The 20,155-nt window shown below is 44.4% G+C and overlaps 1 protein-coding gene and 1 pseudogene across 3 annotated transcripts in view; one reads left to right on the forward strand and one right to left on the reverse strand.

Annotated features, from left to right (window-relative positions):
* LOC120603871 (serine/threonine-protein phosphatase 4 regulatory subunit 1-like) overlaps positions 1–20,155 on the reverse strand; it is a 66,800-nt gene that overhangs the window by 37,370 nt on the left and 9,275 nt on the right. For 2 of the 3 annotated variants that reach the window (XM_039864691.1, XM_039864693.1), the window contains exon 3: positions 8,905–9,037. The exons of the other annotated variant lie outside the window; for it this stretch is intronic. In XM_039864691.1, coding sequence (XP_039720625.1) covers positions 8,905–9,037 — 133 coding nt within the window. The remainder of the gene's footprint in view (positions 1–8,904; positions 9,038–20,155) is intronic. 3 annotated transcript variants of the gene reach the window in all.
* LOC120604059 (uncharacterized) lies at positions 2,700–2,818 on the forward strand (annotated as a pseudogene).

Here is a 20,155-nt window from a genome sequence, read left to right on the forward strand (position 1 = left end):
GTATTATTTACAATAGCCAAGATATGGAAGCCACCTAAGTGCCTACCAACACACAACTGGATAACGAAGATGTGGTACATATATACAATGGAATATTACTTGGCCATAAAAATGCTATCTACCATTTATGATGACATGGATGGATCTAGGGGGTATTATGCTAAGTGAAGTAAGTCAGACAGACAAAGACAAATACCGTAGGATTTCACTTATATGTGGAATCTAAAGAGCAATATAAATGAACACAGAAACGGACTCATAGATACTGAGAACAAACCGACGCTTGCTAGATGGGAGGGGGAGGGGAGGCCGGGTGAAAAAGGGGAAGGGATTAAGAAGTGCACCTTGGTAATTACAAAACAGTCACGGGGATGTAAAGCACAGCACAGGGAATACAGTCGATAATACTGTCATAACCATGCGTGGTGCCAGGTGGGTAGTAGACTTAATTATGTAAACGTCTAACCACTGTGCTGTATATCGATAAAGCGGTTTTAAACAAAGATACTGATGAAGGGAAAACTCCATGTGAGAAGGAGTGGCGTATGGTGGCCTGTGTGAGAACAGGGAGCAGCACCCCAGCAACTGGATAGGAACCCCTACCTGCCTCTGCCCCCAAGTACCTGACAGTGCAGGAGCGACACATGTCATTTTTGGCCATGCTTCTGGAGAATCGGCTCAGGTCAAAAACCCACCCTGATTTGCAGGAAAAGAAGATGAGAAATGTGAAATCGAAGAGGCAGTCTTTTGGCCCAGAATGCTACAGGAAGAAATCCATCAACTCGAGTCCGACCGTAGAGAGACTTACACGCCCCCTGGGATGGAAGGTCGCGATCTGGCAGCCAGGAGGTTTGGGAAAGTCGAAGTAGACACTGTAAAGGCACTGATTACGTTTCACTGGGCCACGTTCACATCAGCTTCCCCTGGGAAATCAAGAAACTAAGACCCTCAATCCACTTCAAGGGTCACACAGAGTCACAGAGTGGGTAGACAGAGCTGCATCCAGACTGGAGCAGTCACAAGGGACCTGCCCTCTGAAGGACAGACAGCGAGGAAAGGAGGGAGAGCCAGCCAGGAAGCAGGGACGAATCCTCTGCAGCGAATACAGACGACAGAGACTCACACAAACTGGAGCGTTGGCACCAACTCTTAGGAAAATCCAGAGTCTCTGCTGGAGTGACCTGGGGAGGTCAGAGAGAGGAGCAGGGGCCAGAAGCGTCAGCCTCAGTGCTGCCCACTGTCAGCTATGCCAACGGCAAGGAGAGAGGGCGACCGTGGTGCCTCAGGCAAGGGTTATGATGAGCCGATGAGGTCACGCACGGGGAGCTCAGGGCATGGTACGTGGCACACCGCAAGCCCTCCAGCGTGTTGGCCTATGTACGTATCATACATAATATAAGCAAAGAGCTGCAATCAAAACGCCTGTCAATGCATCATGTCACATCTACACTCTGGCGCACTATGTGACCATTTTCAAAGGTGCCTGTAAGGAAAATGCCCATGATACGTTACATGAAAAAACAAGATGAAGAATTTTACACACAGTATGAGACCTTTTCTTAACACAAGTTATGTTTACGAATATGTGTGCAATACACGTACTCACATAAACACATACAAACACTCATTCAAGGAGAAGCCTGGAAAGATATAAACTGAACTGTTCACAATCGTCACTTAAGACTGTAGTGGGGTGGGGGGGAACGACCCTCACTACTCAACGCCTAAAATTGCTCAATGTTTCAACAAGCAAGTATTATTTTTGTATTTCTTAAAATACAAAGAAAAAAGGTAGCTCAACTCTACAGGGCCTCGTTCCCCGGACACACAGCCATGGAAGCAGCCCTCCTGTCTCTGCTCCTTCTGTCCCTCAGCCACGCACGCAGCTACGGCCATGGGTTCAGCCCAGGAGGCTCTCGACTCGGGGCAAGAAGCTTGGGGTTCCAGGCCCGGCCCCGAAGGAGCCCCAGTCAGGGCTGACTGCAAGAGCAGCAGGGGCCAGGGAGACGAGGGGTGAGGGCATCGGCCGGATGGCGCACCTCACACCAGCACTCGGCAGAGGGCGAGAACGTGCTGATGGTCCTCTGGAAGGGCGGGGCAGGCTCGCATGGTTAAGGAGCTCGGGAACTCTATTCTGAACTTTTCTGTAAACCTAAAATTGCTCACAAAAATCAAGTGTTAATTAGAGAAAAAAAGAAAGTGAAATAAAGAGTTTTTCAGACAAACGAAAGCTGTGGGAATTCACCGACAGCAGCCTTGTACTGCCAAGCATTGTTAACGGAAGTTCTCGAGGCAGAAGGCCACCTGATGGAAATGAACATTTTACAAAAAGAAAGAAAAAGCACGAGAATGGTAAAGATAATGGCAAAAAGGGGTTTTCTCATTTTAATTGCCTTCAAAGATAGCTGACTACCTGAAGTAAATAGAGTAACAAGGTATTGTAGAGTTTATAAGGTGTAGAAGGAAAATGCAGGAAAACAGTAGCGGAGAAGACAGGCAGAGGAAACGGAGGGGCGCATCTTTCGCCACGTGCAAAGCGGGTGCAAAGCGTCATGATTTTATCTGAACGTACGTTGCGATGAGTTAAAAAAGTTTATTATAACCTCTAGAATAACCAGTAATAATTTTGTAAAAGAGGTATGACTAATAAGCCAATAGTGGAGATAAACTAGAATTGTTTTTAAAAATTAGTTTTTCTTGTCTACAGCCACGCCACCCTGAACAAGCCCGATCCCGTCGGATCTTGGAAGCTAAGCAGGATCGGGCTTGGTTAGTACTTGGATGGGAGACCGCCTAAGAAGACCAGGAGCTGTAGGCATAAAAAATAAAAAAAATAAGGGATTGTAAGCTGACAAGGTCCTTGCAATCTGTGAAGTCAACCAAGGGTTGCCTCGCCTAAAATATAAATTAAAAAAAAAAAAATCAGTTTTTCTTAAAAAGGCAGGAAAAGAGGAAAAACGTGAAAAGAGTTGAGACAAATAGAAAACAAACAGCAAGATGGTAGATTTATATGGAAACATATAAATAGTAACATCAAAGGTAAATGATCTAAGCATTCAAATCAAAAGGCAGAGATTGTTAAAACGGATTAAAAAAAAAATTAAGAGCCAACTATGTGTCTTCTACAATAACCACACTTCAAATATAAGACATAGATAGGTTGAAAATAAATGGATAGAAATATACCACGCAAACACTAAAGCTGGAATGGATATATTGATATCAGACACAGTAAGCTTCAGAAAAAGGACTATTACTAGCAAGAAAGAAGGACGTTACACAGTGATAAAGAGATGAATTTATTTAAGAAAACAGAACAATACTAGATGTGTATGCACACAAGACTAGAGCTTCAAAGTACACAAAATAAAAACTGTAAGAACTGAAAGAAAAATAGATAAACCATAATCATAGTTGCAGATTGCAACGCTCCTCTCAGTTAACTGACAGAATATAGACGACCTGAACAATGTTTTCAACCGATCTGACCTAACTGACGTTTATAAGACACTCTACCCAAAAACACTGGGATTCATACTCTTTTTAAGTGCACACGGAACATTCACCAAGTTAGAACAGATTCTGAGCCCTAAAACAAATCCCATCAAATTGTAAAAGCAGAAATAATACGAAGTATGTTCTCTGACAAAAAAAGACAAACTGAGAATCAAATAACAGAAAGATACCTGGAAAATCCTCGAATATTTGGAAATTAAACAACACACTCCTAAATAACTCACTGGTCAAAGGAAAAATCATTATGAATGTCAAAAATACTTTATACGGAAACGTGATGCAAGAATGACACATCGGAACTTGATGCAACTAATCTGATCCTTACGTACTCATAGTACTCGACAGCAATCTTACAACGTAAAATGCAGATGTTACAAAAGAAACGTTCAAAAAATAGTTAAACATCCCTCACAAGAAAAAAAAAAGAACAATTAAATCCCCCGCCCCCGAAAGATCCAAGGAAGAAAATAATGCAGTTTAGAGCAGAAATTACTGAACCAGAAAATAAACATGCAGTAGAAAATATCAAAGCCAAAACTTGACTCTTTGAAATAACTAATGAAATTGATAATCTTCTGGAAAGAATTATCTAGGAGAAAATAAAAGGCAACGATAACCAATAACGGGATGGAAAATGGGGCCACACTACAGATTTCCCAGATAATCAAAGAAAATTATCATTTTCCAACACACAACGAAGTAACAGATCTAAGCGATGATTACCTGTGACCACTGAGATCGCGAGATCAAGACCGGTGAGGAATTTTATAACGAAGGCGTCGGACACCTGAGCCACTGCTCAGTGTGAACACCCTACAAGAGCGATGACCAGGCACTGTTTCTCAGTGCTCTGTGATAAGAAGTACACAAAACTACCTATGAAGCATTGTTTCAAAAAGAAATCTAACCAAGTCTCCAAGTGTAATTTTCGGTTTACAGAAAACAAAGGAACACGATAAATTACACGAGAATAATGACCACCAAGTTCAGAATGTGGAAAATTCTACAAGACTAACGACCCCTTCGACAAATAAGTGATATAGGGAGGAGATGAGATGAAGAATCGATTAGAGATTTAGAGAGATTTAAGGTCAAAAGGAAAAAAATCGTAAACAAAAAAAGATACATCTACCTAATGAAACGTGTAGACCTTATTTGGATCATGATTCAGACAAACCAACCATAAAAAAGGCATGTCTGGGACGGTCAGGGAAGATTGAACACAGACTGGTAGACTGGAAGACAGCATTGCTGATTTTGCCGAGTGTGATGATACTGCAGTTAGATTTAAGTCTTTATCTGGATAAAAGGATATGGTGTCTGATTTCCTTTAAAATACACCAGCATAAAAGCACAAAACTTCTACAGAGAAAATGATCACATTTTATTAGGGCATTAAAGAAAACCTAAATCAATGGCAAGATATACCATGTTTATGGACTGGAAATGTAAATATTGTAAAGAGGGCAATTTTCTCCAAACTGACCCATAGACTCAATGTAAACCCAGTCAAAATCCTAATAGGTATTTTGTCTTGTCTCGTTTTAATTAGAATCTGATGAGCTGATTTTGAAATTTATGGAAATGCAAAGGACCAAGAATAACAAGTCACATCAGAGAAGGAAAACAAGGTGGGAAGTCTTGCTTGATCAAATATCAAGACTTAATCTCAAATCTAAAGTAATCAAGGCAGTGGCAGCGTGCCATTGGCTGAGAGGAGGACCACAGGTAGAGGAGATAGTCCAGACAGACTGTCATCAACAGGTGCCGATTATGACAGAGGCGGCACCCCAGAGCACTAGGGAAAGAAAGTATCTTTGATAAGTAGTATTGGGACAATTAGAAGAAGGAACCAAAATTAAAATCAGATAAATTACAGGCCTGAGGTGAAAGAAAAAAGAAAACTAAAACCTTTAAGCCAATATAAAAGAATATGTTTATGATCTTGGGGTAAAGAAAGATATTTTTTTAAAAGCTTTAAAATGCATTAAGGATAAAAGAAAATACTGATACATTTAACTACATTAAAATGAATAGCCATAAGGAGAGCTAAAACACAAGTCACAGAATGAGACATAACTGACAAAGACTTGAAATCAAGAATCTACAAGGAACTCCTACAAATCAACAGGAAAAATACAGACCATCTCAACTCCCCGCTCCAACAAAAGATTTAAACAGGCCCATCACCGAAAAAAGAAAGAAAGAAATAGAGATGTCCAATAAACATATGAAAAGGTGTTCAAACTCATAAGGAAAATATAAATTAAAATCAGAAAGCGATATCATTATATACATGGCCACACTACCAGACCGACTAAAATTTTTAAAGCTTACAACATTGACTGGCAGATAAATTATAGGACAAAGGCAGGACTGTAAATGCTGCACCCACTTTGGAAAAGCAGCACTGTCACTGAAGGAGAAGGCAAGGGCGCCCCATCCATCACAGAGTAACTCTCTCCTGGGCACGTGCCCGACAGAAAAGCATCCCTCTATGCACCCAGACACACATGCAAGATCGGTCACAGCACACCGTCCAGGACAGAGAGAAGCAGAGCTATTCTACCGCAATAGATGCATGTCAGTATCTCCTTACAAGAGAACCACCTCAAACGATATGCAAAACCACATAACACAGCCTCTACGCGATTTCATGTATTTCGAGTTCAGAAACAATAAAATTATATTGTTTGGATGTAGATACTCAGGTGCTAAGTGCCCCGAGTAATGGCTGCATGGATCTGCTTCATAAAGATTTCTTAGACTTTAAGTGTATGTTTTATCCAATTGCCTGTATGTATTCTATTTCACAATGAAAGAAATTTATAGAAAGTTGAAAAAAGAGATTAAAGAAAAACCATCTGATAATCCCAATAGATGTAAAAGAAGTATTCTATGAAATTCGGACCTCACTGAGGATTTTTAAAAACTCAGTAAGTTTATTCTATAAACTAAACGACCTGTACTCTTCAAAAATGTCAACGATATCCTGAAAGGCAAAGAAAGACTGAGAAACTGTTAGAGATGAACGGAGACTAAAGAAACACAAAAATCAAATGTAATACATGATGCTGGACTGATTCTGGACCTAAAAAACCTGATATAAAAGACACTGTTTGGACAACTGAAAAAATTTGATTAAAATCTATGTATTAGGTAACAGTATCATATTAAAGTTAAATTTTCTGATTTTGATAACTACTGATTATCAAGTGAATGGTGAATGTCTCTGTTCTCAGAAAAATGCACACGGAAGTATTTAGAAGAAAGGCAATGTGATGTCTATAACTTACTTTCAAATGGTTCAGGAAAAAATGTAAAAATAAAGATAGAGGGAATGATAAATCAAATGTGGTAAAATATTAAAATCAATGAGTAAAAGACATACAAAAATTCTTCCTATTCTTGAAATTCTTTTTTGTGTAAAACTATTTCTAAAAGTTTAAAGATAATCTCTTAGCGAACAAGAAATATAAAAATATATAAACCAGAAATATAAATTTTCTTAGGCTGTTAAGAGGTAGCTACTAAAAATATAAAACAAGATAAGAGAGGAAGGACTTAAACTATCATTCTTCACAGACACCACCATTGCAGTACGTGGAAAACCCAAAAAATCCGCAAGAAAGTTATTAAAATTAACCCATAATCAATGGAGATAAAAATCAAAGTATAAAAATCAATTTCATTTTCAAAAGTAAGCAATTAGAATATTGTCAAGAAATGATACAATTTACATTAGCATAAAAGGTCAAATACCTAGAACTAAACCTAACAAGATACAGAAGGCCTCCGCAACAGCAAGACGTGTAGCATAGCTTCACAGCTGTTTATGTGTGTATACACACAGACATGCACACGCACACAGAAAAACCGGAGAAAGTCTTTAAAAATGAAAGGACTGGAAAGCCAAATATTGTAACCATGTCCATTCTTCAGAAATTGTTTTATAGATGCAACGCAATTCCAATCGAAATCCCAGTAGGTTTGTTTTCCTAGAAACTGATGAACTGGTACTAAAGGCATTAGCATGTGCAAAGGGCCCAGAACGGTCGGTCAGTCTTGAAGCAATGGAAATGAGAGGGCTCCTTCCCCGAGACCACCACTGTGATGACACTGTGGTGACGATGACCGTGTGGTCCTGGTACAGTGACAGATAAACGGGCCAGTCGGGCCGACGAGAAGGTCCAGAAAGGGACACCAGGTGACAGACAGTGCAGAGCACAGGTGACAGACAGTGCTTCTGACAAACGGCACCAGGTCGACTGGATACCGCATGGAAGGCGTGACACCCGACTCCCACCTCACGCCACACACAAACAGACCCAAACGGGAAAGGTCGAACAGATCAAGGTTCAAAGAGACAATGTAGAACAATCTCTTGGTAGCCTTGAGGGAGGTGAACGTTTCTTACATGCGACACGAAAAGCACTAACCAGAAAAGAAAAAACTGATAGATCACGAACTACATTTAAATTAAGAATTGCTCATCAAAAGACATCGTTCAGAGAACCCTCATTTCCCAATCTATGAAATTGGGATAATAAGCGACTCACTCAGGAGCAATTGCTGAGAGCCGCTGTGATTTAATAACGTAAAGGCGCAGAATACAAATTTTCGAAAGTAAGACAGATTGGAAGGTGAGGAAAGAGCCTCAGGATCACCCACCCTCCACGGAAGGACGGTGTCGCCGGGGGCAGGTGGGACGGGAGGCCGGCGGAGTCAGAACGAGAGACCGCGAGCGTCTGTGCGTGGAAGGGAAGGGTGTGCGGTGGGCACGAAGGCGCGCATAGGAGACAGAAGGCCTAGCTGATGGAGGGAGGGAGACAGAGGAGAGACAGGAGGGGAGAGCACTTTCAGATCCAGGTCGGCGGGCGCACGTTGAAAGAGATGCCTCAGTTTCTGCTTTCATCATGAAGAGAGTCAAGGTCAGCTGCATACTCTGAGCCCGGGGTAGGCTGCCACCAGCACCAGGAGGAGTGACACCTGAACGGGGCAGGACAAGCCGCGCCCAAGTCCCGGGAGCACGGTGCAGTCAAAAATCAGAACCAGCGAGCAACGCTCCGTGATGCTCCTCCATCGCACGGCGGGCGCTACTCTCCTGAGCACCGCACGTGCAGGAAAGACACGAGTCGGCACTCCTAATTACTGAAACGCCACCGCAGTTCATCACCACAGCCCTCCTGCCTTTCCAGGTCGTCGGTCAAACAGTAATCAAGAATAACGGGAAATCCTAATACGATGATGCCATTCAGACGGAACCCCAGCATCCAGGAGAGAGCCCGTGTTCCATCTCATCCGTGAGTCCCCTCAGAGAGTAGCCACCTGTATCCACTCCGACCAGACGCAACATCGCGACATGGCGTGAGGACGGGCTGGGCTTACCGGTTGAAGACGTTGTCGCTGAAAGCATACTTCTCCAGGCGAGTGAGGGGAGGCAGGTGGCCCTGGCCTGGAATGTCCAAGAACGCCGCTGCCCTCACGCTGTCGCAGTCTGGACCGCAGTCTTCAAACCCATCTGAGAGGGAAGACGGGAGAAGCACTGGTGAGTGCGCAGCTACTGTGACAAGTCTCACCTGGGCAAAGATATGGCCTCGCAGCACACCTGCCCCTTGCCCGGCCATTTCCAGCTGCAGCCTGAGAACTGGAAACTTGACGATTCACCTAAAACGAAGTGAGCAGGTTTGGGCCCCAGGTGAAGGGCGGTAAGACCTGAGTCCTGAAGAAAAGCTGAATGCCATCCTCCTAGTGCCGTAGCCCAAGGCGTGCGTCACCTCTAACCGACATGGACAGGGACACCGCCTGTACCAGGGCACTCAGAAGCAAGTGCGCAAAGCAGCTCACCCGTGAAGACGGCCATGGAGTCCTAGGCAAACAGGTAAACGAATAAACTGGACCCGGTAGGCAAGAATCGGACAGAAAGCCCGCCCACATCTTGTCCTGTCGGCAGCTTCACCCGCTCTGTGACATCCATTCCCATGAACCCACACCCCTGGTGACACACAAGCAGACCCGCCCCGTGGATGTCTAACGGGTTCCTCCAACTCATGCCAACTAAATATGAGGCGCTGGTCGCAGTGACCCTCCCTCCAAGCCGCTCTTCCCTTCATCCCCGAGGGCAGGCACCCCCTCCAGCCAGTGTTAGGGGTGGCAGAGCCCCTGGAATAGAACTAACCCAACTACTACCTACCGGCTGTGTGACCAAAGGGACTTACCCGTCTACACTTTCGTGTTCTCCTGTGTGGGGCGGATATAAAACCACGCCTTTGCCCTGGCCGACCTTGACCCTGGCTCCAGCCTTCGCGCAGCCATGCTTCGGGGCCGCGGACGCCTCCCTTGCGTCCCTGGCACGGAAACTGCTGGTACGAAAACATGGAGGCTGCCTCCCTGGCAGGTGGGAAACCATGGCTGACGCGAGCCACACGACTGGCGAGAGTTTAAAATGACAGGTGACACGTCTGTGCCTAGGTGCCTACTAAACACTAACTACATTTTTTTCTCAACTAATCTTTTAGTCTGGTACGTACAGCCTATTAAAATTTCACACTGTATGAATTACTCAGAATTTTAATAAAGAATTATACATTTGTAGAAAAACTATGTGACATAATCAAATGCGTTGAGTGCAGGATCCCTGCAGGGGGTGACTGGGCCACACTGGGCCACAGCTGGCTTGACCACAGTTGACCCGCTGTCATGACATCATGAGCCAGTCCCACACACTTCGGGCCAGGGGAAGCATGTCCGCTCCAGCCCACAGGTATTCAGAGAGCGCGGAGGACCCAGCCTGGGGTACGCTTCAGACGGTAAAGGTGAAGCCGCCGCTCCTACACGCCGGCGGTCACAGACCATGCTGGCGGTCACAGGCTCGCGCCAGTGGTCACACACAGCTTTGCAACCTGGTGGTGTCCACAGACATACCTACTCAAAACTTTTCACACAGGATCAGGGGTTTCAAAAGTCCCTCTGAGGGTAAGAACTGCTGCTTTAAAGTAACAGAAAATGCCTAGGCACCCTTCAAAAAACTGTTTATCAGAGAACCAAAGAAATTACAGTTCCACGAAAGAATAATTGTTCCTGGAGAATATGAATGGTTCTACTACACTACATAAAACTACACTAACGACATGCAAGGAAATAAAAGCCACACCCCACGCGATGCTGGATGACCACGAACCTCTGCTGGCCACGTCCCAAGAGGCAGGAGCTGCGCGCAGCCCCCTGCCCGGCAGCAGCTCACCGGATCCCCACAACCACCAGCCTGTCCCCACCTTTCTGATAAGGAAACTGACACTGAGAAGCTGAGAATGTTGCCCGAGGCCACGCGACTGAGCGCGGCCGTCAGAACTTGAACTCTGGCCAGACTCCAGACGTCGCACAAGGAAACCGCACGAGGACACCGAAATTTTAAGTTTTCAAAGAAGTTTTCAAAGAAGTCCCGCCCACCTCCCTGTCTGCCTTCCCTCAGTTCTCCAGATGTACCCAAATCCTCCATCTCAGTGACTGTGCAGCGCTGTTCCCGCCACCCGGGCACTCCCACTTCTTACCACCGCCCCCCACGCACCCCAGCACGGTCCCTAACAGCCCTCCCCTGGCCCTCCGGGGAAGGCCGATCTTTGGTTACAGATTCTCCTGGGGCTGTGGGCCCTCTGCCCTGACACTGGTACCGGGTTTTGTGACCGCTTTGTGTCAGTCTCCCAGCCACTCTGCAAGCTCCGTGAGGGTGCTGTAACCCCCAGAACCCAGGACAGTACCTGACGAGTGTAGGTGCTCAATGGAAAGTAGTGAAATGAAGAAATGATATCACCAAAATACACGTAAATGAATGAAAACAAACACGAAAAAAAAGAACGTTATAGTATAGAATCCTAAAGCAGCAGGAAGGAACCTTATAACATGCTTCAATAAATTCTCTAATAGACAGGTAAGCAGATGCACCCCCAGAGCCAGCAGCAGAATGGGGGTTCTCAGAACCTACAAGTTCTGCTTTCCAGCCCGGTGCTCTTTCAAGAGATGTGCAAAAACCCTATGAAAATGAAGCCCGAGGGAGCAGCAAAGCTGAGGGCGTGGCTTACGGTCCCAAGGCAACCCACGGACGGAGAAGGCGGCTTCCGTTTGCAGCCCAGTCACAGTTTACACTGCCAGACAACCAGACCAAAATCAATGGGACAAGTTTCCAGGCACCAGACAGCAGGAGGAACAGGACTGAGACCCCTCAGAGAAGGGGCAGAAACAGTGAGAGGCCTAGGGCTTCACTGTCAGGAGGGCTTCCGGCTGCACAGAGGAAGCGCCCGGGGCCGGGGATGAGGGTCTGCAGGGGAGGGAGCGCAGAGCTCAGCCCAAAGGCCCTGGAAGTTGTAACTGAGCACCGATCTGTGCCCGCATTGAGAGTGAACGCCGGAGGCTGGGGGTCGAGGCTGGGGGAGGAGCCATGAGGACGGAGCCTCCAGGGCTCACATCCTGAGCTCACACACGATGAGGAGCGGTCTGTCCTCACCAGACACAGGAGGAGGGAGACCCTTCCATGCAGGGCACTTAGTTGCGGGACTAAATGGGTCTAGACTGAAGCCTTCTCTGGACCTGCCTAATAGAACTTCAAGCCAAGCTTCAAGGGAGCCAGCACAACCCAAGGAAGTTATCCAGACATAATAACAAAATCTCATATTATTGGGTTTATACAGTGTGCACAGTAAAATCTAACCATCCAAAAGTCTTAATGCCTAGCATCTAATCAAATGTTACCAAGCATGAAAGGAAGCCATATCACGTGACCAGAACCAGGAAAAATGAATAAACAGAAAAAGTCTGATAAATGTCAGATATGATGGAATTAATAGAAAATGATCTTTAAACAGCAATTTAAAGAATGCTCCACATATTCCAGAAAGACAGGATGATACTGAAGAGAGAAAAAGAAATATAAAAAAGCACCTATGCGGGCTGAAAAGGCACACTGTGAGTTCTCACTCGACTCTGCCCCGGGGAGCTACTGGCCTACAAACCTGGGTATCTTGCCTTCCAGGAAGATGTTCATCTCATCGTAACAAACAGGAAACTAATATCCTGACTTCCATTCTAACAGCGGTCCCCTTTTCTATCCTCATTATTACTTCCCCGACCGAGGGCGACGCACAGAGCGTCGCTGTGGACGACGTCTGAACGCCGGTTCCCGGGTTTCCAACAACTTAGGTGGAGCTGAGGAGAAGGAAACTCTCTCCCACCAAAACGAAGCAAAATGAAACAAAACAAACACCCACAGGAATTTAGATAAAATATTTTTAAATATAGGAAGGCAGGAAGGACATCCCCAGTGACAAAAAGCTAGAAATCAAAATAAGAGCAGTTAGCAGACGTTGACATCTTATGGTCAACATTTAAGACCTAGATACAGGCCTGAGGCACCGGATTTCTGACGTCCACGTGGCAATAAAAGATATGGGTAGTGAATCTGAAACCAAGCCTCCAATATAAGACAGCTGTGGGAAGGAGACTACAGTTGGGGTGGTAGTGGGAGGAGGGGCAGTCCCTCTTAAAAAATCAAAACCACAGGCCTGTATGACCTGTGACTGCAGAGTCCAGATTTATACCACCTGCAAAATGCAGGAGCCCCACATCGAGCTATTGAGAGGGTCACTGTCCACATCTGTTCTGATTCCAAGCAGCCCAGGAGAAGCAAATGAGAAGGTGCTCTAAAGAGACTTTCACAATCGAATAAGCATGGAACTTCATAAAACAATCCCTGATGAAGATAAATAGACAATAAAAAATTTTCAAACTATACATGGTTACAAATCATCAAGAGGAAGAGTTAGCAGACACAACAAACAAGAATTTGCAACCCCAGATTAGAAATATTAGAAAAATATGAAATGGACTATCAAATAATTATGCACAGAATGTGTAGGATTAAAAAAAAATAGATATAATGAAAAAAGCAAAGACTAAGAGATGGGAGGAGCCGGCACATTTGAGAAAGAAACAAGCAGAAATGAAAAATAAAGACAATGTAATTAAAAATTCAGTAGCTGGCTTAAAAAGCAGTTTAGACACAGCTCAAGAGAGGGTTAGTGAGCTGGAAGATTGGTCTGACAAATCACCCAGAACACTGCACAGAAAAACAAAGAGCTGGAAAACACAGAACAGCAATTAAAGCACTTGAAGAACAGAATGCTGAGGTCTAAAATAAATCCAATAGGAATTATAGGAGGGATCAGTGAAAACAGGAAGAGGCAATATTCAAAGAGATAACAGCTAACCATTTTCCAAAATGAAAAAAAGATGAACATTCAATTTGAACTGAATGATTAATAACAAATCCATATTTAGATTGTAGAACAGCAATGACAAAAAAAGTATCTAAAGAAAACAGAAAAATTAAAGATTAAATCCCAGATCTCTTACTTAAAAGACATTAGAGGCACAACATATGATCGTTAGGCGTGCGGGACCTTGAGACAAAATACCTGATTCTGAAATCCAGCTGGGCCTCTTATACGGTAACTGGCTAAATCTCATCTCTCTGATTCTGTTTCCTCACCCTAAAATGGATACCTACCTCCGATCACTGCTATAGTGTAGACTGACATCAGATAGTCACACGAATAGATACAGCATCTGACACACATAAACACTTTGAAAATATCAGCTGCCAGTATTCTTGTTAAATCACTGGGAAGGGTAGGGAAGTGGCTCCTAGAAAGAAAACCTTCAGAGAGGGGTCGCCTCTATATTAAACTTGGCCCAAACTCTGGCTTAACCCCTAAACCACGCGTTTGTATGGCCAACTCCACAGCATAGTTATGGCTAAGAGAACCAGACTAAGATTCGGCATGCTATCCAACACAGGAGACACAGAGGTAGACTGCTCACAGTCAACTGCTGAGATCCAAAGACGATAATCTTGACAGCAGCAGAGGAAAAGTCACTACAAACAAGGAATGATGAGTCGAACCTCCAACTTCTCACCAGAAGCGATGGAGGCAGAAGACCTTGGAATCACATCAAAAGACTGAAAGAAAAAACTGTCAATCCACAACTTGATAAAGTGAAATATTCTCCAGGAATGAGGATAAAATACATTGTCAGATGAAAAGAAAAAACAAGGAATTTATTTTTAACAAACCCTTTTAAACACAGCCGGCCCACTGTAAGAAATGCCAAAAGCAGCTCTGCAGGCTGAAGAGGAATGATACCATTTGGAAACTGTCTTCAAACGGAATCAGGAGACTGGAAATGGCAAATACGTAGATAAATTTTTAAAGCTATTTTTCCTTTTAATTTCCTTAAAATATGTACGATGATTTAAAGCAATACAAAGCAAAAATTATAACTTCGTACTGTGGGATTTATAACATATGCAGATGTGCTATGTAATGAACACGATAACACAAGGTAGGAGGGTAATAAATGGAACTATACAGTTGTCAGGTTTCAACGTTTTACATAAAGTGGTACATTATTAACTCTAAGTGGACTGTTTCTGTCTCCACGGCTCAACTTGGAGGCCCTTTAAACACTGGGACTGTGTCATATAAAGCCGGGAACACAACACACACTTAATAAATATTGGTTTCTATAGAAATCAGTCTCCTGAGACTCTGATTACCAGGATTCAATTCATGAGCGAACAGCAGCCCCTGAGAAGGCTGAGAACACCTAGTTTCCACAAAACCAGATACGAGGTACAGCAACGAGCCTGAAGCTACCCGGAGCTGCACCCACAAGAGTTATAAAGCAACCGAGACGCTAATTAATTCATTTCTGCTTGCAAAAATGAGAGCTCTTAAAAGCGAGAACACAGGCCAAATGCTAAAAAAAATAAACGATTTCTAACGTTCAATATATAGCACATGACTTAATCAAAAATATTTAATCATCTTAACAACATAGTGGACTTAAACTTTGGTAATTCAAATTCTGTATGTAAGGAGGGGGAAGAGAGCAAAGAGATGTAAAATTCATCTAATTAGTATGAAATCTGAATTCCAGGGATTTCTGTTGTTTTAAGAAATGGAGCTACAGTTGCAATTCCACCCAGAATAAGAAGCAGGGGCTCTAACCAGTACCTCCTGGGAGGGCTGCACAGTTAACAGCTGGCCGGTGGCTGTTCGGAGCCAAATGGACTTGGCCTCCTCTACACCACGGGTTGGGTCCACACTGTCTGACCCCAGCCGGCCAGGCTGCAAACTCACATCCGGTCACCGGGCCTCAGAACATGGGCAGCTTGGGACAGCACATCCCCAAGTGTGACGCGTGGAAGGTACACTTACTGTTACTCAGTCACACAGTGGGAAAGTTATTCCCGTCTCAAGTCTCCGATTAAATCAAGGTCTCCTCCTGGTGCCAGTGTGTCCTCAACGCCTTCCCCAAACTGATTAATCTTCCTTTTCAATACAGAGCAGGTCTCAGGTTCAGAGTCTTCTGCGAACAATGGTGTGTATCTAGATCTTCATGTTAGTTTATCTTTGTCTTATGATGTTTTAGTGACATTTCATGTCCAGTAACTGATGCAAGTTTTCTAAAATGTGTTTAAGTGAAAAAAAAAAGTTGATATAAAGAAAAACACAGGTGGTATATAGATATAGTAAAAATAAGAAAAGAAGGACGCGGTGGCTGACTTCCGAAAAATGCCGGACGGGGGTCATCCCAGAACAGTGTCCCCTGTCACGACACCGCATTCGCATGCAAACAGTAGCAAGCACAGAAAGCAATTGTTTTTAGCATGGAGGTTAACATCTTCTCTTGCATGAATCACCATCCCAGCCCCTTTCAAGATTAGAAAACTCTACCTGAGTCAATGTTAATAAGGTTACCCGTGAGATTATTACTATTTACCTGTAAACGGTGTGTGAGATTTTCTGAACCGCGCCATGAAAGGACCTGTTTACTACCATGTACACGCAATCAGGATTGGGACCCCTTTCCCCGAGGGAGTGAAAACAGCCAGTGTTACCTTCTGGTCAGCTGCAAGGGCATTATGACCAGGTATTGTGCTTATCGACCTCTTTCCATGATGTTTTGATGCTTTTTTTTTTTTCTCCTAAGTCTTCAGAGACGGACTCAATCGATCAACTCTGATGAACTATATAACGGAACAGGATTTCTCAACCTCCGCACCTCTGGCATGCTCATTCTGCTGTGGAAGCTGTTCCTCGCAGGACATTCACTCGATGCCAAGAGCACCCTCTCCCTAAGTTGTGACAATCAAAAATGTCTCCAGACACTGTCACATGTCCCTAGTTGAGCACTGCTACAAAAGAGAAATGCCAAGTGGCTTACCTGAGGAAGCCCTGGCGACCGGGCAGTCCCACAAACGGAGGGGTCTCAGGTCACAGGAAGGATCAGGCCCGCTGCTCCCTGCCCCTTCCCTGCTCTCTCCTCCGGTCGCGAAGCTCCTTGCTACCTCCAAACAGTCATCTCCCAGCTAAGGACTGTCACACTGCATGGTGGCTCCTCTGCCTAGAACCCACCTCCCAAGACTCCTCTTTAAAACCTTTGCACACTCCTTCTCCCAGGGAGATCCTCCCTGACCTCCTTGCTTTGAAACTGCAAGCCCCCCACCTCCTTCCCGATTACTTTTGTTTTCCCAGAGAACTTGTTACCTTCTAACACACAGAACATTTACTTCCTGTGTTTACTGTTTATCAGCTGGTCCCCTCCCCCACCTCCACCCCGCACCTGCACCCAGGGTGAAAACCTGTAACCGACTCATTGCTATGCCTGGCACACAGCAGGCATGCAATAAAAGTTGCTGAATGAATGAATGAATGAATGGTGAAGATCTGCCAACCTAGCTTGCTGTGCCTCCTGACAGTGGCAGTAGCACATAAAATGACTCCTGTTCTCAAAAAGAATTTTCTAGAATTTATATTTCTAGCCACTGCTCAGAGAGCATGTCGTCTGGTGACTGTCCACAAGAACAAGGTCAATTACTCTGAGACCCAATAAGTCCAGGTCACGCGGAAGCTTCAGGAACCTTAAGCATTCGAGTTAGACATGAACTATGAAATGGCAGATAAATAATTCCTTGTTCAAACGTTTTGTTATTTTCTCACTTTAAAAAAAAAAGTTACCTACTCCATTCACGAAAGCTTAATATCATGCAGAAAAGCAAAGCCTTCTTAAGAAAATAGTTTCCGATGATACCAGCGCAACTTCTTGGCTCAATTTAAAATACAAGACAATATATACTGATAGTGACCAACCTCATTTGCTTTCTGCGCTGCGATGAACTTGTGAGCAGCAGCAGCTTTCTAAGGCTGTGCCACATAACAGGCTCATTGGCAAGTTTACACGAGACATCACTGACCCTTTATTGAAAATGATTAATCATTTAAAACTAACAAATAACAAAGACCAGCGGGAGAAGGGCTTGGAAGAACTGCTAGTTTGATTCACAGGGGTGGGTGACCTCGCCCATCATGCCTTATGCTCAGCACCCTGTCCCTTGCTGCACGCCCACATGCCACCACGTATCCCTGAACTTCACGGCCAATGTCCTAGCAGCTCTGCTGTATCACACTCAGCAGTTGTGGCTGCTACCTGCCCTCCAGAGGGACGGTCCAAGTTTAAAAACCCAGCTAACCAGCTAAGAGGTAGACAGCTCGCTTCCACCAACCGACCCAAAGCACAGTGTTTCTGAAGCAGGAGCCCTGGGCTTACAACCAAAGACAAGACTAAATCTTCTTCAGCAAGGTCCTGATCAGCTTGCAAAGAACAATCTATTATCCTTTGACCCTGATGCGAGGTGACTAAGGGGGGAAAAAAAGGACTGTTTCCTGATTAAAATTCCCACTAGAACGACATATTTCTAGAACCTACAACTTGGGGAAAAAAAGGATTTACTCTCCTCTAGGCTAACTACTCAAGGGTCATCTACCAAAAATATTGAACACTGACAGTATATTAATCATTTAAAACAGGCTGGGGCATAAAATAAACTGGATGAGGATGCTCTAGTGAAAACACACGACGGACCCATGAACATTTGCCTGTGTCAATGTTTTTCATAAAACACCAATCTGTCTTAAAACAGGCTAAGTACAAACTCGAGTTTTAAGCATAATGTTAAGCAAATGTGTTTACAGGTTCAAAGTACAGTTAGACATAATCTAACAAAAGGAAAGAAACAGTCATACAGGTCACTTGCACCACGAAAAGGACCAAAAGCGCAAAAGCAGAAGGCACGTTAACAAACCCGCCTCCAGCATACTCCTTCCTGCGCAGTTAACTTCCGGTGACGATAGAGTACCGCTGACTCGGAGACAAAGCCAGGGTCCCCAGACTCCGAGAGCTCCCAGGGGAACCAAGATCATCATACGCACAACGCTTCGGTGCCCGGGGACACAGGACACAGGTATAAAGGAGCCAGGAGGAAACCAGCTCTGCCTGGAAGACGGAGGGAAGGGAGATGCCTACCTAGGATGGAAGTGACCTTTGAATTGGGTCCTGAAGATCAAGGAAGAATCCGCCACCTGGGCAGAGAGGGGATCTGGAATAGGGAAAAAGAATATTCCAGAAGAAGGGAAGAGCACCGGTGTTGGTTGCCTTCAGTGGTTCAAGGAAGACAGAGATTTCCTCTGAAGCCACCAAGCCCCGGCTGAGCAGCCTCGCTAGAACTGGTCTTAAGTTGAGATGTGAGAAAAAATAAACCCAATAAAACATACCCAGTGGGATAATAAAACATACCCAGTGGGAAACCTTTACTGGCCCAGACACGTGGACATGCACAGAGGTAGAGATGGAGGCAGAATGTTACGGCACGTCTATCCTGGCAAACATTTTCATTAAGAATCCGTTTTCTAGGCGTTCCCCGATATTTACGATTCTCCATTCAACATGTCCTCCTGTCACCATAACTCCATGTGAAATATGCCACCCTGGGCCAGCCCAATTATCCATGCGATCCAATATTGTCTCTGACTCAGCACTAGGCGACATCAGTTAGGAGAATAGGACAGATGGGGCCAACTCTGTCTGTGTGTCTCAGAATGTTGGAAGATTGCTCCTTGGTGGCCAAGAAGTTGTTTAGCCTCATTTGCCAAATTTGTACTTAAAAAAACAAAAAACACACAAAAAACCCAGAAGAATGTATTAATGTAGAACTTACATAATTGATAACTTTTTAGAGCTTCTCATTAGCCACTCTTCAATGAACAATAACTAAGCCTTTGTATGGCTTTAAATGATTTGGGGGGGGACTAGAATAAACCATCCATTAATGTGTTATTTAAAGTGGTTTCATTCTTCTTGCCAAAGGGCTTATGAATACTAATGCGGATTCCTAAATTAGGATTATTTCTAATAGCTAGACTAGACAAACCTGACCCATCTAAAACATAAACAACACTCCTGATTCTTCATCGTCTTTTGGGGGGAAATGGACCCCCACTGCAGATCCCTGTTGACTTAACTAGATTTCAACCGCATGTTGCACAGGCAAACGTCCCTACATAAATGACATTCTCCAACAAGTCCCATGCTGATTTATTAGCTCTCGTGTGAGTGATCTGTCCAGTGCATAATGCTTCATTCTGCAAACCTCTGAAGGCCACTGATGGCTCTTACCAGCGCTACGCAACGGGCTGGCTGAAGACGGGCTGGCTGAAGAGACAGCTGATTCACGAACAGCCTTCCT

Source organism: Pteropus medius, unplaced genomic scaffold, assembly GCF_902729225.1.
Source record: "Pteropus medius unplaced genomic scaffold, Ma_sr-lr_union100, whole genome shotgun sequence".
Lineage (NCBI taxonomy): Eukaryota > Metazoa > Chordata > Mammalia > Chiroptera > Pteropodidae > Pteropus > Pteropus medius.